The sequence below is a fragment of the Amblyomma mixtum genome, chromosome 3 (assembly GCF_055824585.1).
Source record: "Amblyomma mixtum isolate Tamu chromosome 3, ASM5582458v1, whole genome shotgun sequence".
In the NCBI taxonomy this organism is placed as follows: Eukaryota; Metazoa; Arthropoda; class Arachnida; order Ixodida; family Ixodidae; genus Amblyomma; species Amblyomma mixtum.
The window spans coordinates 417,476,472-417,495,011 of NC_143014.1; the positions used below are offsets into that span (position 1 = coordinate 417,476,472).

At 45.5% G+C, this 18,540-nt stretch overlaps 1 protein-coding gene across 3 annotated transcripts in view; it reads right to left on the reverse strand.

Moving 5' to 3' along the window:
- LOC149357779 (uncharacterized) overlaps nucleotides 1-7,450 on the reverse strand; it is a 32,273-nt gene extending 24,823 nt beyond the window's left edge. The window contains exons 1-3 of one of the 3 annotated variants that reach the window (XM_089584915.1): nucleotides 6,827-7,450; nucleotides 4,775-5,040; nucleotides 4,526-4,670 (exon numbers count right to left, since the gene is read on the reverse strand). In XM_089584915.1, coding sequence (XP_089441041.1) covers nucleotides 4,526-4,624 — 99 coding nt within the window. In that variant the 5' untranslated portion in view covers nucleotides 4,625-4,670; nucleotides 4,775-5,040; nucleotides 6,827-7,450. Of the gene's footprint in view, nucleotides 1-3,164; nucleotides 3,603-4,525; nucleotides 4,671-4,774; nucleotides 5,451-6,826 lie in introns of those variants that run through there. The other 2 variants (XM_089584914.1, XM_089584916.1) reach the window with 2 other exon arrangements.
- Between the last annotated feature and the right edge of the window lie 11,090 nt (nucleotides 7,451-18,540).

The following is an 18,540-nucleotide window of genomic DNA, read 5'->3' on the forward strand; positions in this document are numbered from 1 at the left end:
TGTAATGCTGTAACAGCATCAGTGTATTTCTTTGCACATGCAACAATAACAGTGTCATCAGCATACTGAAACAGCAAAGATGGCACACTGTTAGCAAGGTCGTTAACGTATAGATTGAATAATAAAGGACTTAATATAGAACCTTGCGGGACTCCAGAGGCAATTGCCGTGAAATCGCTATGGAATCTTGAAATCGACACATATTGGCGCCTATCTTGTAAAAAGTTAGTAAGCAGTTCCAAAAACGAACCTCGAAATCCCAGCGCAGAAAGTTTATCAAGCAAAAGAACGTGGCAGATGCTATCAAAAGCCTTGCTAACGTCCAGAAAAAGAGAACATGCGACTTGATTCTTATCAAAAGCTGAATTTAGCACGTCAGAGAATTCTTCAAGAAGAACCGTTGTTCCTTTTCCTGCTATAAAGCCGTACTGACAAGGTGATAGAACACTGTGCGTATTCAAAAAATTCGTCATGGTGAGTAATAGATGCTTCTCAAAAATTTGGCCAATGCATGGTAGAATAGAGATAGGTCGGTAATTACTCATAATGTTTCTGGAGCCACCCTTGTACAAAGGTATAACTTTAGCAGTTTTCATTGAAGCAGGTATTATACCAGTAGAAATGATAGTGTTAAGGATAACTAGTAGAACACCTTTAATTACTTCAAAATTTCTGCACAATTCAGAAATCGTGAGGCCGTCATGACCAGGAGATTTGCTACGTTTAAGACTGAAAAGTATACACCTTAAATCACTTTCAGTAATATCAGGAAGGAAAGCAGATTCCATCACACTGAGAGGCATAGGACAGTCGGTAGGAGGGGTTCGAGATGCACCAGAGACCAGAGAAAAAAATTTGTTGAAGTCATTCGCAATGCTCTGTCCATCTTTATGAAAATGCGAGATGAAATATGTATCATTGTAGATAGCAGCGCTCCCTCCTTTCAGACTATTCACCAATGACCATGTTTTCTTGCTGTTAAAACGTGCGTCATTAAACTGAGACCTAAAGTGGTTGCGCTTGGCCAGACGGATCATGGCGTTGACACGGTTTCGTTCATGTTTAAACTGCAGTCGTAGCTGAGAACAGTTTGGGGCACGTCTTGATCGAGCCCAGAGCAGATCCTTCTCTTTAATGGCTGCCAATATTGCGGGAGACATCCACTTATTGTCTAAATTTCGTTGTTTAACATTCACCATGCGGGAAGATTCTGCTTTGTGTGAACGAAAAACATCGACGAACCGATCATATAGGTCCGCAGGGGACACACTGTGTATAAAAGAATCCCAATCATGCTTTGCTATTCTTTCGTCAAGACGCTTATAATCAAGTACTGAGACCTTTTGCTGGCTGTGCATAGATGCAGGATGGCTGGAACTATCTGTTAACGAGCAACAAATGAAATAGTGGTCTGCAAGCTTGACCTCAACCACAGCAGACCGCACCGACAGGTTTTGAGAACGCACGTTGATGTGGTCGATGCAAGACGCGACCAGCTGCCCAGCTAAGTATTCCTCACGTGTAGGGCTGTGGATTGTAGTCGCTAGCCCCCACTTTGATAAAGTGTCCAGATAATCTGCGACCGTTGACACAGTGGGGCGTAAAATATCGATATTCATATCACCGATAATGCACACGTGTTCTTCGCGGGAGAACGATGATAATGCAAAATCTAGCTCAGCTAAAAAGATTCGACCGTTAGAACACGGAGGGCGGTAAATTGTGAGAAGAACCAGCGACAACCAAGGTGTACTTAGGCGGAGCGCAACTACTTCTGCTTGAGTGAAAGGAACACTAATTTCAGAAACGGACCAAGAATCCTTAACAAAAACTGCGATTCCTCCTCCCATTCTTTGTAAACGAGTGTAAGAATATAACTGGTAGCCTGGCAGCGAGAACTGTAGTAACACGTCTGACGAAGCGTTCACTTCCGTGAGAGCAATGACGTCAAAACTTAAGTGAAAAGGGTGAATTAACGCACAAAAATGGTCCCAGTGTTTCCGTATACTGCGAATATTAACATGAGTAAACTGAAATGAATTGCCTGTTTGATACTGAAAGAACTTCCGGACTTCAGAAAAATCGGAACACTTCACGAAACCTGTATCAGACATGGTTATGTTAGTTTCTCAAGATCCGAAAACTTGTTGATGCGAATGAGAGGTGCGCCTTCGGACCGCTTTGCAAGGACCTTCCCATTTTTGGTCCAGACGAACTCAAAACCCTTTTGTTTGCCCCGAGACCTTGCTAGTCGGAACAGCTCGCGATTAACCCGAGACAGGTTATCGTTAAAAAACAGCCGAGGAGACTGGTCGTCTTGCACCAAATCAGGAAGGCCCTTCCGAGCTCCGAGCCATTTCTGCTTAACAGAAACCGACTGAGTCTGTACTAGGATCGGTGGGATATAGTCGCCTCTGGACGGTAGCCGATGGACTGCTGAGATATCTGCTGGTTGAAAATCGGTAATGTTTAGTTTGCCTGCTAAGGTACTTAAGAAAGTGTGCAAGTTTTCATCAGATTTGACCGGAAGGCCGTGAATCTCGAAGTTACATCGTCTGCTGTATTGTTCGAGATCATTTATCTCTCCACTCATCCTGTCAATCACTTCTTTCTGGGAAACTACTGTTGAAGACAGTGATTGAACTTGTGACCGAAGATCTGCAAGCTCAGCCTGATTAGTGGTCACTCCAGCAAGCACAGAGTCATACCGTGACGAAAGGAAGTCAATAGCTGACTGTATGTCCTCGACTGCTGAAGCAACCTTTTCACTAGCTTCCTTGACCAACAACAGTTCTTCCATTTTCCCCATCAGTGCTGATACAGTGGTAGTCAAAGTATCCAGCTTCACATTCAGAGCAGACAGTTGCTGCGAGAACGAACCACCATCGGGGTTGGATGCTACGTCAGGTTGCGCCACCGAATCATCCTTGCATGAAGGACACTTCCATGTTTCACGTGTTACCGTACTCATCTTCTTGTAGGCGTTATCAGTAACTGACGAGCAGTTTTTCCCCAAGTGAAATTCGCCCTCACAGGCACAGCAAGTCATAAATTTCCCATCTTTCGGTATGGCTTTTGAGCAAGAAGTACACAAAGAAGACATGGTGCAGTCAGCGGCAAAACACGAAAAGTGATGAATTACAACAGGTGTAACCAACACTCACCTGCCAAAAGCGAAGCAAACGTTTAGACCGGGACAAAGGTTTGCCGCTGACTGCAACGGTCCACGAAGTTGACGGTCTTTAAATAGTCGGTGATCGGCGCCAGGGGGACATCTTTGGCAGGTCCAGAGCGAATGAAGGCAAGGATGGCTTGCGATGTCGAAACAACAGCTTTCTTGAGCCGCATGCGCAGATCAGTCACCCGAAGCAGTTGCGAAGGTGATAGCCGTTGAAGATACGAGCCGCTTTCCGGCTGATACTGTCCCCTGGCTTGCAGAGCTCACCTGCCAAAAGCGAAGCAAACGTTTAGACCGGGACAAAGGTTTGCCGCTGACTGCAACGGTCCACGAAGTTGACGGTCTTTAAATAGTCGGTGATCGGCGCCAGGGGGACATCTTTGGCAGGTCCAGAGCGAATGAAGGCAAGGATGGCTTGCGATGTCGAAACAACAGCTTTCTTGAGCCGCATGCGCAGATCAGTCACCCGAGAAAAGCATTAAAGAAAAGAGCAGAATTTCCTATCATCCACCTCCAAGGGGAAGTTAGTCGCAATTGTCACTGAATAGAGAAAGTGGGTTTGTAAACACAACAAGGCTGCCATTGAAGCAACTGGCGAACCTCGGTGTCATGGTCATATCGGCATTTTTGTGAACTGTCCTCGCGTTGGCAATTTCTGCCGAGAGGTTCTGTCGAGAATGACATGAGCACACAACACAGGATGGGCAGCAAGGAACGATTTCCTTCTCCAAATAAGCTAATAGTGCTGTGTGTGTAGCAAGAGGCTGTACCTGTACCTAGTGGTACGCTCTCGCGTTTCTGGTGTCACCACGATTATGCCCAGCATGAAAGCACCGTTAAGTAGATTCACACAACGAAGCATTTGCTCGTGGAGCAGGCATCACGTGACGTGTCCCTACGTCTTCTTGGGATTCACGTCTATGCTGCCACGTTGGTTAATGCAGCGCGGCGAAAGAACGCGCGCGTGGCTAAACCGCCTATCTCCACCTGCAAAGGTTAAGGTCTGAGACAAATAAGACAAATGAATGGGCCTGAACACAACCGTATCCCCAGACAGCCTTTCTTACCCCGAAGCTCGCGGGTCAAATCGTATTTAGCGCATCGATTTCTGCTCTGGCGGACAGCCCAACTTACGGAAAGCTGTCCGGGGCATTATCAAGCGCCAGTAAACGTTGCGATGATCGTAGTATTGCGCTAGTTGCAGAATGCAAAGAACGCCGGTGTAGTGAATGGGGCTCCGAGCGAGAAACCTTTCGAGAATGCCGGCGCATATTGCGAAGCGCGTGAGGTCCACGCAACTTCTAGCGGAATTCGGCGCTTCTGAAATTTAGGGGGCCCGTGGCTTACCGGACCAATTGCATGAACTGGGCGAGCGCGAAACTTGAGCTCCCGCTTCCCGGACTTTGGAGGGGTGCTGGCTTTCCAGACTTGAGGGCTCGCGGGCATGGCCGCAGCACATGTTCGGTGCTTCAGACTGCATAAGAGTGTCTGCCTGCGCCCGAAAAGGAAACAGAAGAAAAGCTTTGCGGCACTGCGTCTGGTGGCACCTTCAAAGGCCGTCACTGTGGACGCGATGACGGCTGCAAGGATACTTACGTGAACTCTGGGTGGAAATGCCTTGCTAGCTGAGGTTGCACAGTAGCCCTGAATAGAGACGAAGAGGCGACGATGGGCAGCACCTAGAGAAGACTCGGCTCTGAAATGGAACCGGGTCAGAACGCTTGCACGCGCACGGGGAATGTGCCAGCCTCGCGAGGTCGCGATTTTAAGCCTCTTCATCGTTTCAGTGACATGATGATTGTAGTGGTTCGCAGAAATTCTGTAATGTCCAACGTTCGAGCAACACCGCAGGCTTTCGCCATCTGCGAATTATGTGCAGAAAACAGACACGAAACAAGCAGTAATAATATCTCTGCCTGCACATCTCAATTCCCTACTCGCGGTATTGCCTAATGAAATCCGACCCACATACTCCCTAATGCCGGCGTATTATGATTTAAACGGTGCTGCTTGCGCTGCTGGCTGACCTCGGATAAAAATATGACAGAAGCCAACAGCCACAGAAACCAAGGGGCACAGGGGATTTTTTTTATTATTTTTTTTACATTAATTTATTTATTTTGTGGTGTTGATCAATTTAGAATATGTCATCGCTTCAAGCTAATTGACTAGAAAAGCAGAAGAAAAAACAACCACATGCCGCCGGTGGGATCCGAACCCACGACCTCCGAATTACGCGTCCGGTGCTCTACCTCTGAGCTACGGCGACGGCGGTCAAACCTTCTGCTTTCGGGGGTATTTCTGTTTACAAGTAACCTAACCTTGAGAGTGTTCATCAGCGCCACCCACGTTCATAAGCGGCGGACGTAGAACGTCCTGAGTTACCGCAGGTGTGACGTAGAACGTCATCGAACGGAGAGGGTGGAAGCTGTGTGAGAACCCTCTTATGCTTCCTATGGCATCAAGGCTGCCAGAATCGAGGCCCTCGCTAAGCAATTAAGCAAACAAGGAAGGGGAATGAGGGGCTCGTTGTAAATATGACAGAAGCCAACAGCCACAGAAACCAAGGGGCACAGGGGATTTTTTTATTATTTTTTTTAATTTATTTATTTATTTTGTGGTGTTGATCAGTTTAGAATATGTCATCGCTTCAAGCTAATTCACTAGAAAAGCAGAAGAAAAAATAACCACATGCCGCCGGTGGGATTCGAGCCCACGACCTCCGAATTACGCGTCCGGTGCTCTACCTCTGAGCTACGGCGACGGCTGTCAAACCTTCTGCTTTCGGGAGTATTTATGTTTACAAGTAACCTAACCTTGAGAGTGTTCATCAGCGCCACCCACGTTCATAAGCGGCGGACGTAGAACGTCCTGAGTTATCGCAGGTGTGACGTAAACGTCATCGAACGGAGAGGGTGGAAGATGTGAGAACCCTCTGATGCTTCCTATGGCATCAAGGCTGCCAGAATCGAGGCCCTCGCTAAGCAATTAAGCAAATAACAAATAACAAAGAAAACAGCATTCAAGAAAGCTAAATAAGATATCAAGTCAGTGACTTGGATGGCTGCGTAAAACTTCTGGAGGAACGATATATAGTGGATACTCAAAGCGTAATATTTTGTGGCAGGAGAGAAAACTTAAGTATTTATTTGTGCGTAAGTGCTCAGGAAGAGTGGTATAGGACCACTTAGCGCAATACCTGTCGTACAGTATAGCTGCTCCTGATGCTGCAAATTGTGAAGAAAAGACTGGCGTTGGAAGTAATTCATTCTATCTGGACTCAGGTAAATCAGCCCACCTACCCTGCCAGCCATCTCCTCGGGCCTATATCCCTCGCAGAATTGTTGGTGATGGTTAAGGCGATCAGAAAGTTATGTCCTGAGGAATGCGATGTCATTTCTCCAGCTGATGAAGATGAATTTTTAAAGGCCTAAAATAATCAAACCGGATATATGTGCGTCTTTTGTTGTTTCCCTGCCTTATTCTTATGAATGAGAGGGCTGATTTTTAGACCGAAATCTCTACTGCTTCTTTTCTTCAAGTTAATATCGGTATGCTAACCGACCTTTGGAGGCAGCCGACAGCAAAATAAAAATGACAAAATAGAAAATGAAAACAATGTAAGAGGGTGTTGTGGTTCAGCAGTACCTTGGTCGTCTTCCAACGTCCAGCAAAGCTCCAGGCGAAGGTTCTGGCTGCGAGCGAGCTTCACGCTCTGAATCGTCGTTATCTTTCACCCACACAGTTCCCCACAGTGAGAGAGCGCGGCTGCTACACTACGATTACCTCCAGGCGAAAAAGGAGGCATCCTGCCGACTTTGGGAGCACACACGGTAGGCGGATCGTAGTAAGGCTCGAGGCGGTCGACGTGCACTGTTTCACGGCCGCGACGGCGCGCACCTTGGGGCGGCGAAAGCGGTTCAGAGGTCTGGCAGACGACACGGTACGGGCCTTGGTACTTTGAAATCAGTTTCGTGGGGAGACCGGGACTCGTTGAAGGAACCCAAAGCCACAGGAGCGAGTCTAGGGTATAAGATGGAAGCGGACTGGTAGGGGCGCGAAGGTGTTTCTGGCGATTCTGATCCTGCGTTGTAAGAAAGCGTGCAAGCTGGCGGTATTCTTCATGATCTGCTTGAGAAAGGGTAAGAGACTCGGAGACATCGGGGCGATACGGAAGCACGGTATCCATGGTACAGGTAGGCTCGCCGCCGTAAAGAAGAACGAAGGGAGAGAAGCCAGTTGTGCTCTGTTTGGCAGTGTTGTAAGCATATATCACAAATGGGAGAATGCGGTTCCAATTTGAGTAGTCAGAGGCAACATACATGGCGATCATGTCGCTCAATGTGCGATTGAACCGTTCAGTAATGCCAGTCGTTTGAGGGTGGTAGGCCGTTGCAGAGCGGTGAACAATGCGGCGTTGGCAAAGGAGGGCTTCGGCTGCTACACTACAGCAATAATAGAATGAAATAATAAATCGAACATAAAAAAATTATAAGCCATAAAATAATAACAACATATATATAAATATATAAACTAAAGAAAACGAAAAAATAAAAATAAAATTGAATTACACATAAGTGAGAATAAAAACACAAAAATAAAAACAAAATTTAAAAAGTGAGAAAGAATTCAAGGAAGAAATGTGTAAACAATTGAAGCAAGAAGTGCAGAAAGAAATGTGTCAAGAATTGCAGATGGAATTGCACAAAAGCACGTTTCGCTCTGGATTAAGGTTCTGCAGAACTGCAACGAACTTTCGTCAGTTTTGTTTGGCATAGCTTGCCTTGAGGGCCCTCTTCTGCACTTCCTTGTTTTTCTTTGTGGGCGACTGCCCGTTTTAAGCAAGCTGTTTTGCTGTTGATGCAATCCTAGGCATCATGCGTGCAAGATACAAATCATATGTGTCATTTCCACTATGAACCTGAGACGCTGAATAATCTCCTCCTATTCTTTCTCCTCCTTCAGCATATCTTTCCTGGAAATTCCTTTGCAGAGCTTGATGCTGCCTATCATCATCATCAGCCTTACTTGGTCCACTGCAGTGCAAGTGCCTGACTCACAACTCTCGAGTTAGCCTGTTCTTGTGCCAGCGGGGCGACCGTATCGCCTAAAACTTCCTAATTTCCTAATTTCACCCACCCAGCTATATTTCTACCGCCCCTGCTGCGCTTGCCTTCTCGTGAAATTCCTTACCCTTTGCAACGATCGGTTATCTTGTCTTCGTATTACATGCCATACCACTGTTCATTCCATCTTCTTGATTTTCAACTGGGGTGTAATTACCTCTGTTTTTTTTTTAAACACTGTGCTCTCTTCCTGTCTCTTACTGCTACTTGCCACATTTTCCTTCCAATTGATCGCAGCGTCGACCTCAGTTCAACCCTATTGGTTACCTTCCACGTTTTTGCTTCACAGGTGAGTACCGGTAAGCTACAGCTGTTTCGTACTTATAAGATACCGCCACATGTGTCAGTACCCTGTTTACGGCCATTTGAGGCTATACAGCTGGGATATAGCCACGGGGGCAGGTCTCTACGTCGTCTACAAGTTATTTTTTTCTTCAGCAAGGCTTCCCAGCTGGGCGGCCGGATCACGCCCTGTTTGTGTTTATTCTTATTTTACTCTTCTGCACCAGTCCTTTTCTACGCCATTCTAAGGTCGGGATAAGATCATTTTCTTTTTTTTTACGTCGAAAGCCGTTATTCGAATACGGGCATAACCTAAAATGGGTTTCCAACACAAGTCCGTAGTTTTGTAGATTTATAAATCCACAAGCCGTGGCAAGCCAAACCAGGAGCCAATACAAGCCGAGGTAGAACAGAAGATACAAAAAGAAGAAAGAAATAGAAGAGGGCAGAATTGAAGAGAGAGAATCGAAGAAATAAGAAAGAGGTCAACATGACGAAAGAAGAAGAGAAGAACACAAAGAAAAAATGAAGCCAAGAATTAGATGAGAAGGGTCAGTAAGAAGACAAGAAAGAAGGGAAGGAATAAGTAGAGGAAAGAAAACAGGCGACCAAAAAATGAATATGCAAATGAGCGAAAGAGAAGATAATGAAGAAGGTGAGAATAACGCTGAAAGAAAGGAATACAAGACCAAACAAGAGAAGAAGTATGAAGCCAAAGCGACATGAAGCACACCAATAAAGAAGAAGAAGAAAAGAAATAACAAAATACAGTAAAGAAGCGCAAGGCGAAGAGGACGAAGAAAGCGGGATAATGTAGGGACATCAGCGCGTTTGTATCAGTTATGCACCCAGGCCAATCCGCCGCCGTGGGTATATGCCATTAAGCCTGAGGACATCATCATCATCCCGACTGTCGCTGAAACTCGTTACTAAGCCGCTGCCTGAACTGGCCAGATTTTTAAATTATTTTTGGCAATCAAATCGCTGCTCATTTTGTGATTTTTATTTTTCGCTCTGCCTAAGTTTTGTGCTCTATTATCAGGCTTTGATTCTTTTCTTGCCTGCCCAAAAGTTGTCGTGGGTATGTACGATGCTCTGAGGGCGCAACAACAACAATAACAATAAAACCATTCGGCAATCAACAGCGTTGGTGAGTGACGCAGTCACATTTTTGAAGCTTAACGCGTTAAGGGCCCCTAAACACGTTAGGCCGGCAAAAAAAGTCTCTCCAGCAATAAATTCAACCGAATAAGTGCTTTTCAAGCTGGAATGGGCGCCCGAGACGAAAGTCTGCCCTGTCTCCATTTTCATCACGAAACGCCAACCGGCAAAGAAGCAATCGCCAAATAAGCGTCCAATACATAAATAGCTTTTTTTGCGGTTTGTTTTCACCCGAAATCCTGAAGCGGACATACGGGGAGTTGTTGGCTGACAGGCGCGAGTGAAGAGCTTCTGTATTTCTAGAAATTTCCAGATAATGAAGGGAAATGGTAATGACAATGTCTTACCGTACCTGTTAAACTAAGATCACAGAAAGAATTAGACCGAACATATCGTAATATGCTGTTTTGTGCGCGGATAGAAGTCTTACGAAATTCTTTGCCTATCTGACGAGATTACAGCGCCACCCCTAGCAGCCTAAATAATGAGCTATCCAGCAAGCCTAGGCGACGTGGGCGCATCAAGGAGGCTCGCGCGATGAACTCCGTCGTTTGTTTTGGTTATAGTTTTGGTAGCGTTAATCTCCAGTGGGGACAGCCCAGACAAATCAATGGAGTATTACGTCTACGTGAAATTCTTGGAAGACAGTGTAAAGAAAATCGCGAAATCTCGTCATGTAAAAGGGTTCCGCCCGGCCGATGTGCACGATTTTAGGAGCGGGGGAACTTACAGCGTATACTGAGGAGGCGACGAAAAAACCAGTGGAGGGATTTACGACGCCAAAACACTCCACATGTCAGATAAGCAGAACTGTCCTGAAGACCCTGATGACAGTTTTTTAATATCCCTGTGCCGTGAACTATTGCTGCAAAACATGTCGGCAGGCATATGCCGCCTGTCTGCTCACATGGGTTTGCTCGGGGCACACGATTCAAAACAAAGGGCGCCCCTTCATGTCCTGAGTCAACGCTGTTTTCTCTTTCATGTTGTCGAATCTGCACCGACTAGCCCAACAACACGTTGTGGGCGTTCTTTCTCGAACGTTTTTCGCCATATTTCACTTTCTTTTACCCCTTTAGCGCTCCAAGTGTACTGCATGTTTGATGTTCGATGTACCGAAATCCCGTGCCCATTAATTTGCCGTGGTTTCGGGAAGACGGGAGAATGGTTAGACATGTTTTAATTTTAATTCTGTGTGTTTACATACACTGTAAAGCTTTGCAGTATTTGCCTATCTGGTGTTGTAGTATTATGAAATACACTGCACAGTAATGTCAGCTATTTATATGCTGCATCCATGCACTCATGTTGTCTTCTCATCTTTTCCGTGCTTTTAAAAATGTTACCTCATCAGCGCCAACAGGCTGTACATTAATTATGTGGACACTTGAGAAAAACACTGCAGCATGAGAGTGTAATTATGTGGACACTGGACACTTGGGGAAAACACAAGCATACGAGTGCGAGCACTGAGATGTAGATGCATCAGTGTTGTGTGCCCTGGTCGTTACTACGAGAAACAAGTGTTTCTTCAAATTTATTTCAACAAATTTATTTCAGAGTCCAAAGAAGAAATGATCATGTTCACAGCAGATAAGGCACAGCGTGCAAAGCTGAAGCGGCAGGGGCCACCAGAAAATGTGCGTGTTGGAAATTGCATGTTCCGTTCAGGAATTGTAATGTTGGTAGTATGTATACATGTGTTTTATGCGATGTCATGGGCGCCACAATATAGAGTCTAAGGGAGAGCTTCTGCAATGCAGATTGAGGCAGGTAATGAAAAATTGTTTAGAAAAATTTGCATGTTTCTGGCGTGCATCTAATCTTAAACATGGCGGCAGCCATGACTTCGGTGCAACCCAGGTATATGCAATTTCCACTGATGCCACTGCTGGGCCCTTTGCTATCTCCCTGGTCATTCTGAATATGTTTACTGTTTCTATATTTTTATGGAAATGTTGGCCAGTGTTCAATTATTGAAACATGTGCTAGTCTTAGAGCAAGCAGCATGTTGCCATGCGGGCGCATGTATATTCACAGCCATGGTAAACAGAGTGTGCAGTTGTAGGAAAAGCTTATATGAGTGATGTAGTGCATTTTTCTGGTATTTGTTTAGTTCATGCATCTAAACATGGAAATGCATAAGCAAAGAATTGTATGATATAGCTGTTTGCTCTGATGGACCATTTAAGTTGCTGTTGTAAAGACTGACCAAGTAAGAAGCAGCTTTAGCTCAGAGTAGTGAAGGACTTGACAGTCACACAGTTACATCGAAGCACTGCTGAATCTTTTCAAGGAGACCTCCGTACAGGAACTTGCTGCCATTTGTAGACCTGCAGATTGTTAGCCTGAATGCAGTCATATATACAGTCATATGCACTCCTTCTGGCATTGCTATTATTCCTAGCATGTATCAGGAGCATGAACTGTCAAGCACAAAATTTTGCAGGATCTGCGAAACTGCATTGCTGTGCCATCTGCCACCACAAAGCGTGGTGTTGGGGTTCACATGAGCCTGGATACTATGTTCATATCTCTTATGGCAGATCGTGCAGCAATACAGTTTTGCTTCGCCCCGCCATGTATCGCAGATCCTGCAAACTTTTGCGGCCAACAGTATCGTGTTATGGATGAGCAAACGCCTAATGTACTTGTGGCAAGTGGGTGATACTCCTTGCAGTGTGCAAACAAATGCGAGTATGCTGATTATATACGAAGTGTAATTACTTGTACATGATACACATTTGCTGCATTTATATTGGTTATGCCTATGCTTCAATTCTAGTCAACAAGAAAGGTGAAAGATTTGAGGAAGGCTGCCAAAAGAAGTGCCAATAAGGACATTGTGGCACACAGAGAAAGCAATGCGCTCAAAGAGGAGCTGGAAGCCCTCAAGAAAGAAAATTCCAAGCTGCGGCAGTTAAACATGAAGCTGCCGGAGCAGCTTCTGAAATGCCTCTGAGCTCCAGGTTAGTTCTTTATGGAAGTATGCCTACTTCTTAATCTAGATACCACTTTCTACAGCCTGTAAGTTGTTACTTTTTTCTCGTAAGGTCCAGTGTCTTAAAAATACGTAGGTGCATTATAAAAGAGACTTCTTTTTGGGAAAGCAATTGTTAAAAATTTTGCATCTTTATTACATTCCTCATTGTTTGTATAAATGCAGTTTTACACTAACTCCATTTCTTTAATGGTCCTAACGTCTGCATCACAATGTAAATGTGAACTTTAGCTACATATGTTCATGTTCTTAGTGGAGCTTAGATAAATTACCTAAAAAGACCAAAAACAAAAAGATGAGAAAGTATGATGAAACAAGAAAAAATGAACTTGCTAAACGGGAAGTCTAAAACCGCAAACGTTTTTGTCAACAGCTGCTGAAGTGAGCAATGTGGCTAGCATTGCACTCGTTGAGAACGCCGCTGAAGACATCCCTCCAAGGGCGGTAACACCTGTACCAACAGTGCCATCTCACCCTGTCACTGGAAGGGTCCACGCTGCTCTCATCTGAAGTACACAATGCGTGCTCATCAGCTGAGGAAGATATGGAAAGTCATCAGCAGCACTCCGGAATCATGTCTACTTCTGTACCCTGCCGCGGTGGCTCAGTGCTTACGGCGCTCGGCCGCTGACCCGAAAGATGCGGGTTCGATCCCGGCCGCAGCGGCCAAATTTCGATGGAGGCGAAATTCGAGAGGCCCGTGTTCTGTGCGATGTCAGTGCACTTTAAAGAGCTCCAGGTGGTCTAAATTTCCAGAGCCCTTCACTACAGCGTCCCTCATAGTCTGAGTTGCCTTGGGCCCCAGTAAACCCCAGTAAACCAATAAACCATGTCCACTATCTATAATTGTCAGTGACATTGTTGCGGAGTCCTTAACCTACCACCGTGCACATTTTCAGTTCGCAGGAAGTTTATAGCCCGTTTTTCAAGCTGCAAAGATAACCTAATGACGGAAAGAACAGGGAAGGGTATAGAAATGAGGAGCTCGTTACAACATAAATAGGAAGGTAGCCAACAGTCATTGAAACCAAACAAAGCATACGGGAATGTTGTTCTTAAATCATTATTTATGATGTTAATGGGAAATTTGCAGGCAGCAGCCATGTTGAGAAGGCTTGAAATTTACCTAAGGACAGCGCAGTGCGTGTAACGTTACGAGACAGAGAGTAGTGCGAGTCAGGGGAAAAACACGACTGTGATATTCTGGTTTAAATCATGAAGAAATGAGCAATACTTATGGTGCGGAGGACACGTGATGAATGGTCCATGACTACATCTGAAATATATTCCAAAAAAAGGTAAACATTGCAGACGAGATTATGAAATCTGGGTTATAGGATGGCTGTAGCTGGCCCAGTACTAAACTGGGGGTCAGTGGGTAGTGCTTTTAACCTGGTTTGGGCATAGGCAGGATGAGGAACTTGACCGCCAGAAATAACTGCATTTTGTTTATCTTTGTCGCACATTAAACGCAAGCACTAAGTGGTAGCTAGCTATATTGCCATAAATATGGATAAAATTGATTCCATATTTCATGTCTGCATAACAAAAGAATAATCTAATTATTTATTTGATATGCTTCGAGGCTGAGGGTATTAATTTCAGCATAAATTGTGTGAAATGTTGCTCCTAGTGCACTAGTCTGAATTGTGTTTTAATCTCTACTAGGTAAATATCAAGCTTGTGTTTTGCCGTCATTGCGTGCATTTATGCCGGCTTTGCAAGGAGAGGAGACGTCTGTGATGTTTTCTTCAGGCGGTCCAGCAGTGCCTGCTGGACCGCCTGCAGCGGAACCATGACCAGTCTAGGGTGTTTGTACGCTGACATACAGTGGAAAGATGAAAGCACCTAAATTTTCTGTCTTATGAAATCTGAAATGCGGGGTAGCATGCACATATATTGATTCACCAGTGTAGAATGTTTAGCAAGTTGATACTTCTGTATACTAACTACAGCAGCCCCAATCAGATGTGGCACCAGCATCCACTTGCATCTGTAAATTTTTATTCAAGAAAGGAAAACAAGAAACATTAAAAAGGTCACCATCTAAATCGAGCAACATTTGTCCTGCTGCGGAAATTCACTGGACGCTCATGAAACGAATTTCATGTCTACATGTAATTGCTTAACTAGTGCTTTTAAAATTCAGTAAGCTATAGGCATTTTATGTTGATGGTTTAATGACAGGCATATGGAACTAGTTTTGGTCAGGCTTGAACAGTCAGATGTTTATTTCTTGCGGCTCATGCAGTTACTTTACAGGTTCAGTTTGGTCCACAAAGGTAGCCCATATAGTATTAATGATCACTAAAATTATTTCATATGAAGTTGAATCATGCTTAGTGCTGCTTTTAAAAAGAGCAGTGGCAGCTAAGACATCAGTGAGATGTTAGGTGTCAGTGCAGGCTGAGAAGTAGAAGAGCCTGTATTGTAGCCATGTGCCCCACAATGACAGTAAAAGGGGAGGGATGAGCGTGAAGCATGAGAGGCCAGCTCAGTGTTAGAAGGGTAACTTGTCTTTGAGGGTGGTCTTTCGCATTGCTTAGTCATCATGACATATCTTGAGAAGGGCATCTGGTTGCTGTAGAAATTTTGTGACCATTCCACTCTTACAAGGTGCACCATATCATCCCACCGTAAAACAGCGCGCTTACACGGGACGAAGAAAGAAGACACGCGCACACACAGCGCTGAACTTACAACTGCATGGTTTATTGCATTGCTCGCAATAAATACCAGAAAGGAATACAAAAAAAAACAAAAAACAAAAACCAAAGGAAGGCGAGGAAGATATCCTCCTGTCGTATCGTGTTGTCAATGGTTATTCAAGATATTGAATCTTTTTTTTTGTCAGTGCCATCGATGGAGTGCTAACGCATGACGCACCTTTCCTATCTATGATGAATGCTTCATATAATTCACGTTTGGGCTGATGATTATACCGCCTCAAAATCTGGCTTCGTCCAAGGTTAGGTGTGCAATGACAGGCAGGTACGTGTTTTTCCAGCGTGCTGCCGTATCCCGTGCGGATGTTAATGGCGTGCTCTCGTAGACGGTCGTTTATGCAGCGTCCACTTTGGCCCACATAAGAAGCGCCGCATGACAGCGGTATCTCGTAGATTACCTCCCTGTCACAGGTGGTGAACATTTTTATTTTCAATGTTCTTACTGCACCGCGCTGATATAGGGGCATCTTCGTGCACCATTCTGCAAAGCGTAATGAGCTTTCTGGGTGCGGTTAGGATCAAATTCACTCCAGCACGCCCTACTATCTTCTTCAACGAGTGGCTGATCCCGTGCAGATAAGGCATAACAGCCATCTTCTCTCTTTCTTTGGGTGGCCTCATCGGGAGGCTAGATAGGCGGAGATCTTTCAGGAGCTTGAAGCGGATCCCTAAAATGAAGGCATCCGGGAAACCCGCTTCGCGAAGACGTTTCAGCTGAGATTCCATTCTAGCTTGCTGTCGGTGATGGCGCGATCTTTTGAGGGCATCGTTCAAGGCGCCCAAAGCTATTGCTCGTTTGAGAAGCTTCGTATGCGCGGAAGAGTAAGGCAGAAGGCATTTCTTAGACCTCTTACTAACTTACTTACTTAGACCTCTTAAACACATTCAGCCAGTCTATCCACAAATGGAGGCCGCCGCGGTGGCTCAGTGGCTATGGTGCTCGGCTGCTGGCCCGAAAGACGCGGGTTAGATCCCGGCCGCGGCGGTTGAATTTCTTTGGAGGAGAAATTCGAGGCCCGTGTACTGTGCGATGTCAGTGCACGTTAAAGAACCCCAGGTGGTCGAAATTTCCGGAGCCCTTCACTACGACGTCTCTCATAGCCTCAGTCGCTTTGGGACGTTAAACCCCATAAACCAACCAACCAACTAATGAATGAAAACTTAATGACCGTGAGAGGATTTCGAGCCCGCGGCGGCGCGAGATGATTAGCTTCACTGGCCAGTGCATTAGACTTCTGCATCACCGCCGCAGCCGAACGTCCCGCGTGTTTAACTGCCAGTCTCTCGCGCTGTGCTTGGGGTGTCTTCATAAATTTGCATCCGTTGCATCTTAAGGTATGTAATTATGCGGCCCCATAGTTTGTTTTTTTCCCCTGAAAGACTCTAAATTCTCCTGAAACAAATAAGTCACTGCTAGGTGCAACACTCTATCAGAAGAAAGCCGCAAGTTATCCCCTTAACGGGAATAAGGTGTCCGGAAACATTGGAGAGCATTTAACCCGCATTTAGTTTCGGTAGAGTATCGCAAGTTCAATAAATAGCTCATTATGACCTTTCTTAGAGCCAGCTATGGCATTATTAAAGTCGGCTGTCGTTTCAGGCTAAAGAAACAAAACCATTCGGGTAGAGCCAGTCGCTCTTTTTGTACCTTACCTCAGTTCTTGCCTTTCTTAGCTTAAATCCGAAGCTATGGCTGCGAAGAGCGCTCCATACGTTGGCTACTCAATGCAAGCAAATATGACGACGAATGCTTGCATAAGTGTTGATTTCCTGTCTCAGATACCCATTCCTGGATTGCAGTTCAGTGTGCTGGCTTATAGTGCCGATGCATATAACTCATGCGCATTCGTGGTCCCTCAGGTGACTGCCGCCGACGAATGCAATCCTCAAATAAGCTACTGGTACAGTAACCGCGGTCCTGGTTGAAACCAACAACCACTTTCTCCTTCGTGAAAGCTGTTAAGATACGGCGGTGTCCGACGTTCTTCCTCACGCACTCAGTATGGAGCTCCTTACCAGAGCTGGTACAGTGCTGGTCTCGTATAGCATGCGTGGCCGACGATCCAGTCGGCGTCCCGGTAGAGCGAAACTGATGCTGGCAACAAAATACGGATGAGAGCCAGGTCTTGTAGGCTGCTGGTTTCGTATAGCATGCATGAACCAGGGACGGGTCAGCGTCCCCGTGAGGAGTCAGAGCACAAGCGGCTTAGTTGGCCAGCTAGGGAAGACTGTGCACATGAAATGTCTAAAAAGAATAAACTTCTAAACCTGGCTTGGGAAAAGTAATCGCGCTCTTATTTACCGACCATAGGGCTTTGGACGCGACTGCAGATTAAGTAATGTGGGCATCATTATGTCCGGGAAGAATGGCCACCACCATGTCTTCTTCGAGATTTTTCAGCGCCTGCCAGCTGCCGAGACGCTATACCATTTAAGCGCGGTTCAGGTGTGGCGTTTTTGCTCACTTTATTTCTGTTGGCAGATGTGGCCGCGGAAGCATCGTAAAAGATCCGCTGCTTCAACGCCAGCGAGTGTTCGTGCGCTGCTATACGCCGCGGCCTCCCGAGCAACGCTTTGGACTACGAAAGCAGAGCAGCAGTGTTGGCTCAACCGGCGCTCCTCTTTGCCGTCAGGTTCTTAAGTGCAATACAATACTACTGAAGATGAGGTTCTGTTGCGAAGTCTGTTTCACTGTGTCGGTCTGGCTATTACACGCACGCGCGGTACGTTAGTACTGTCTTCAGTACAACCAATATTGTGGTTTGCTCTCCTTTATAATTTTGGTTAAAACTGCGCAGTGCGCTCACGGTAATAGACATATGTGGTCAGACACAGGCTGACGAACAATGCTTGGAGCAAGCAAGCATGTCATATGACACGAAGTATAGCCCTTTGTGTACAACTACTGCTCACGTCTAGCAATTCATTGTTCCTTTTCAGAAATTAGTAACGACGTAACGACTTCTTTAGGTTCTTCCGTGCAGTTAGTTATGCTTGACCTTGAGCAAGAGTAGAGACAAGAATAGCCGGATTGAGAAGATCACGTATGAAAACACGACACATGTG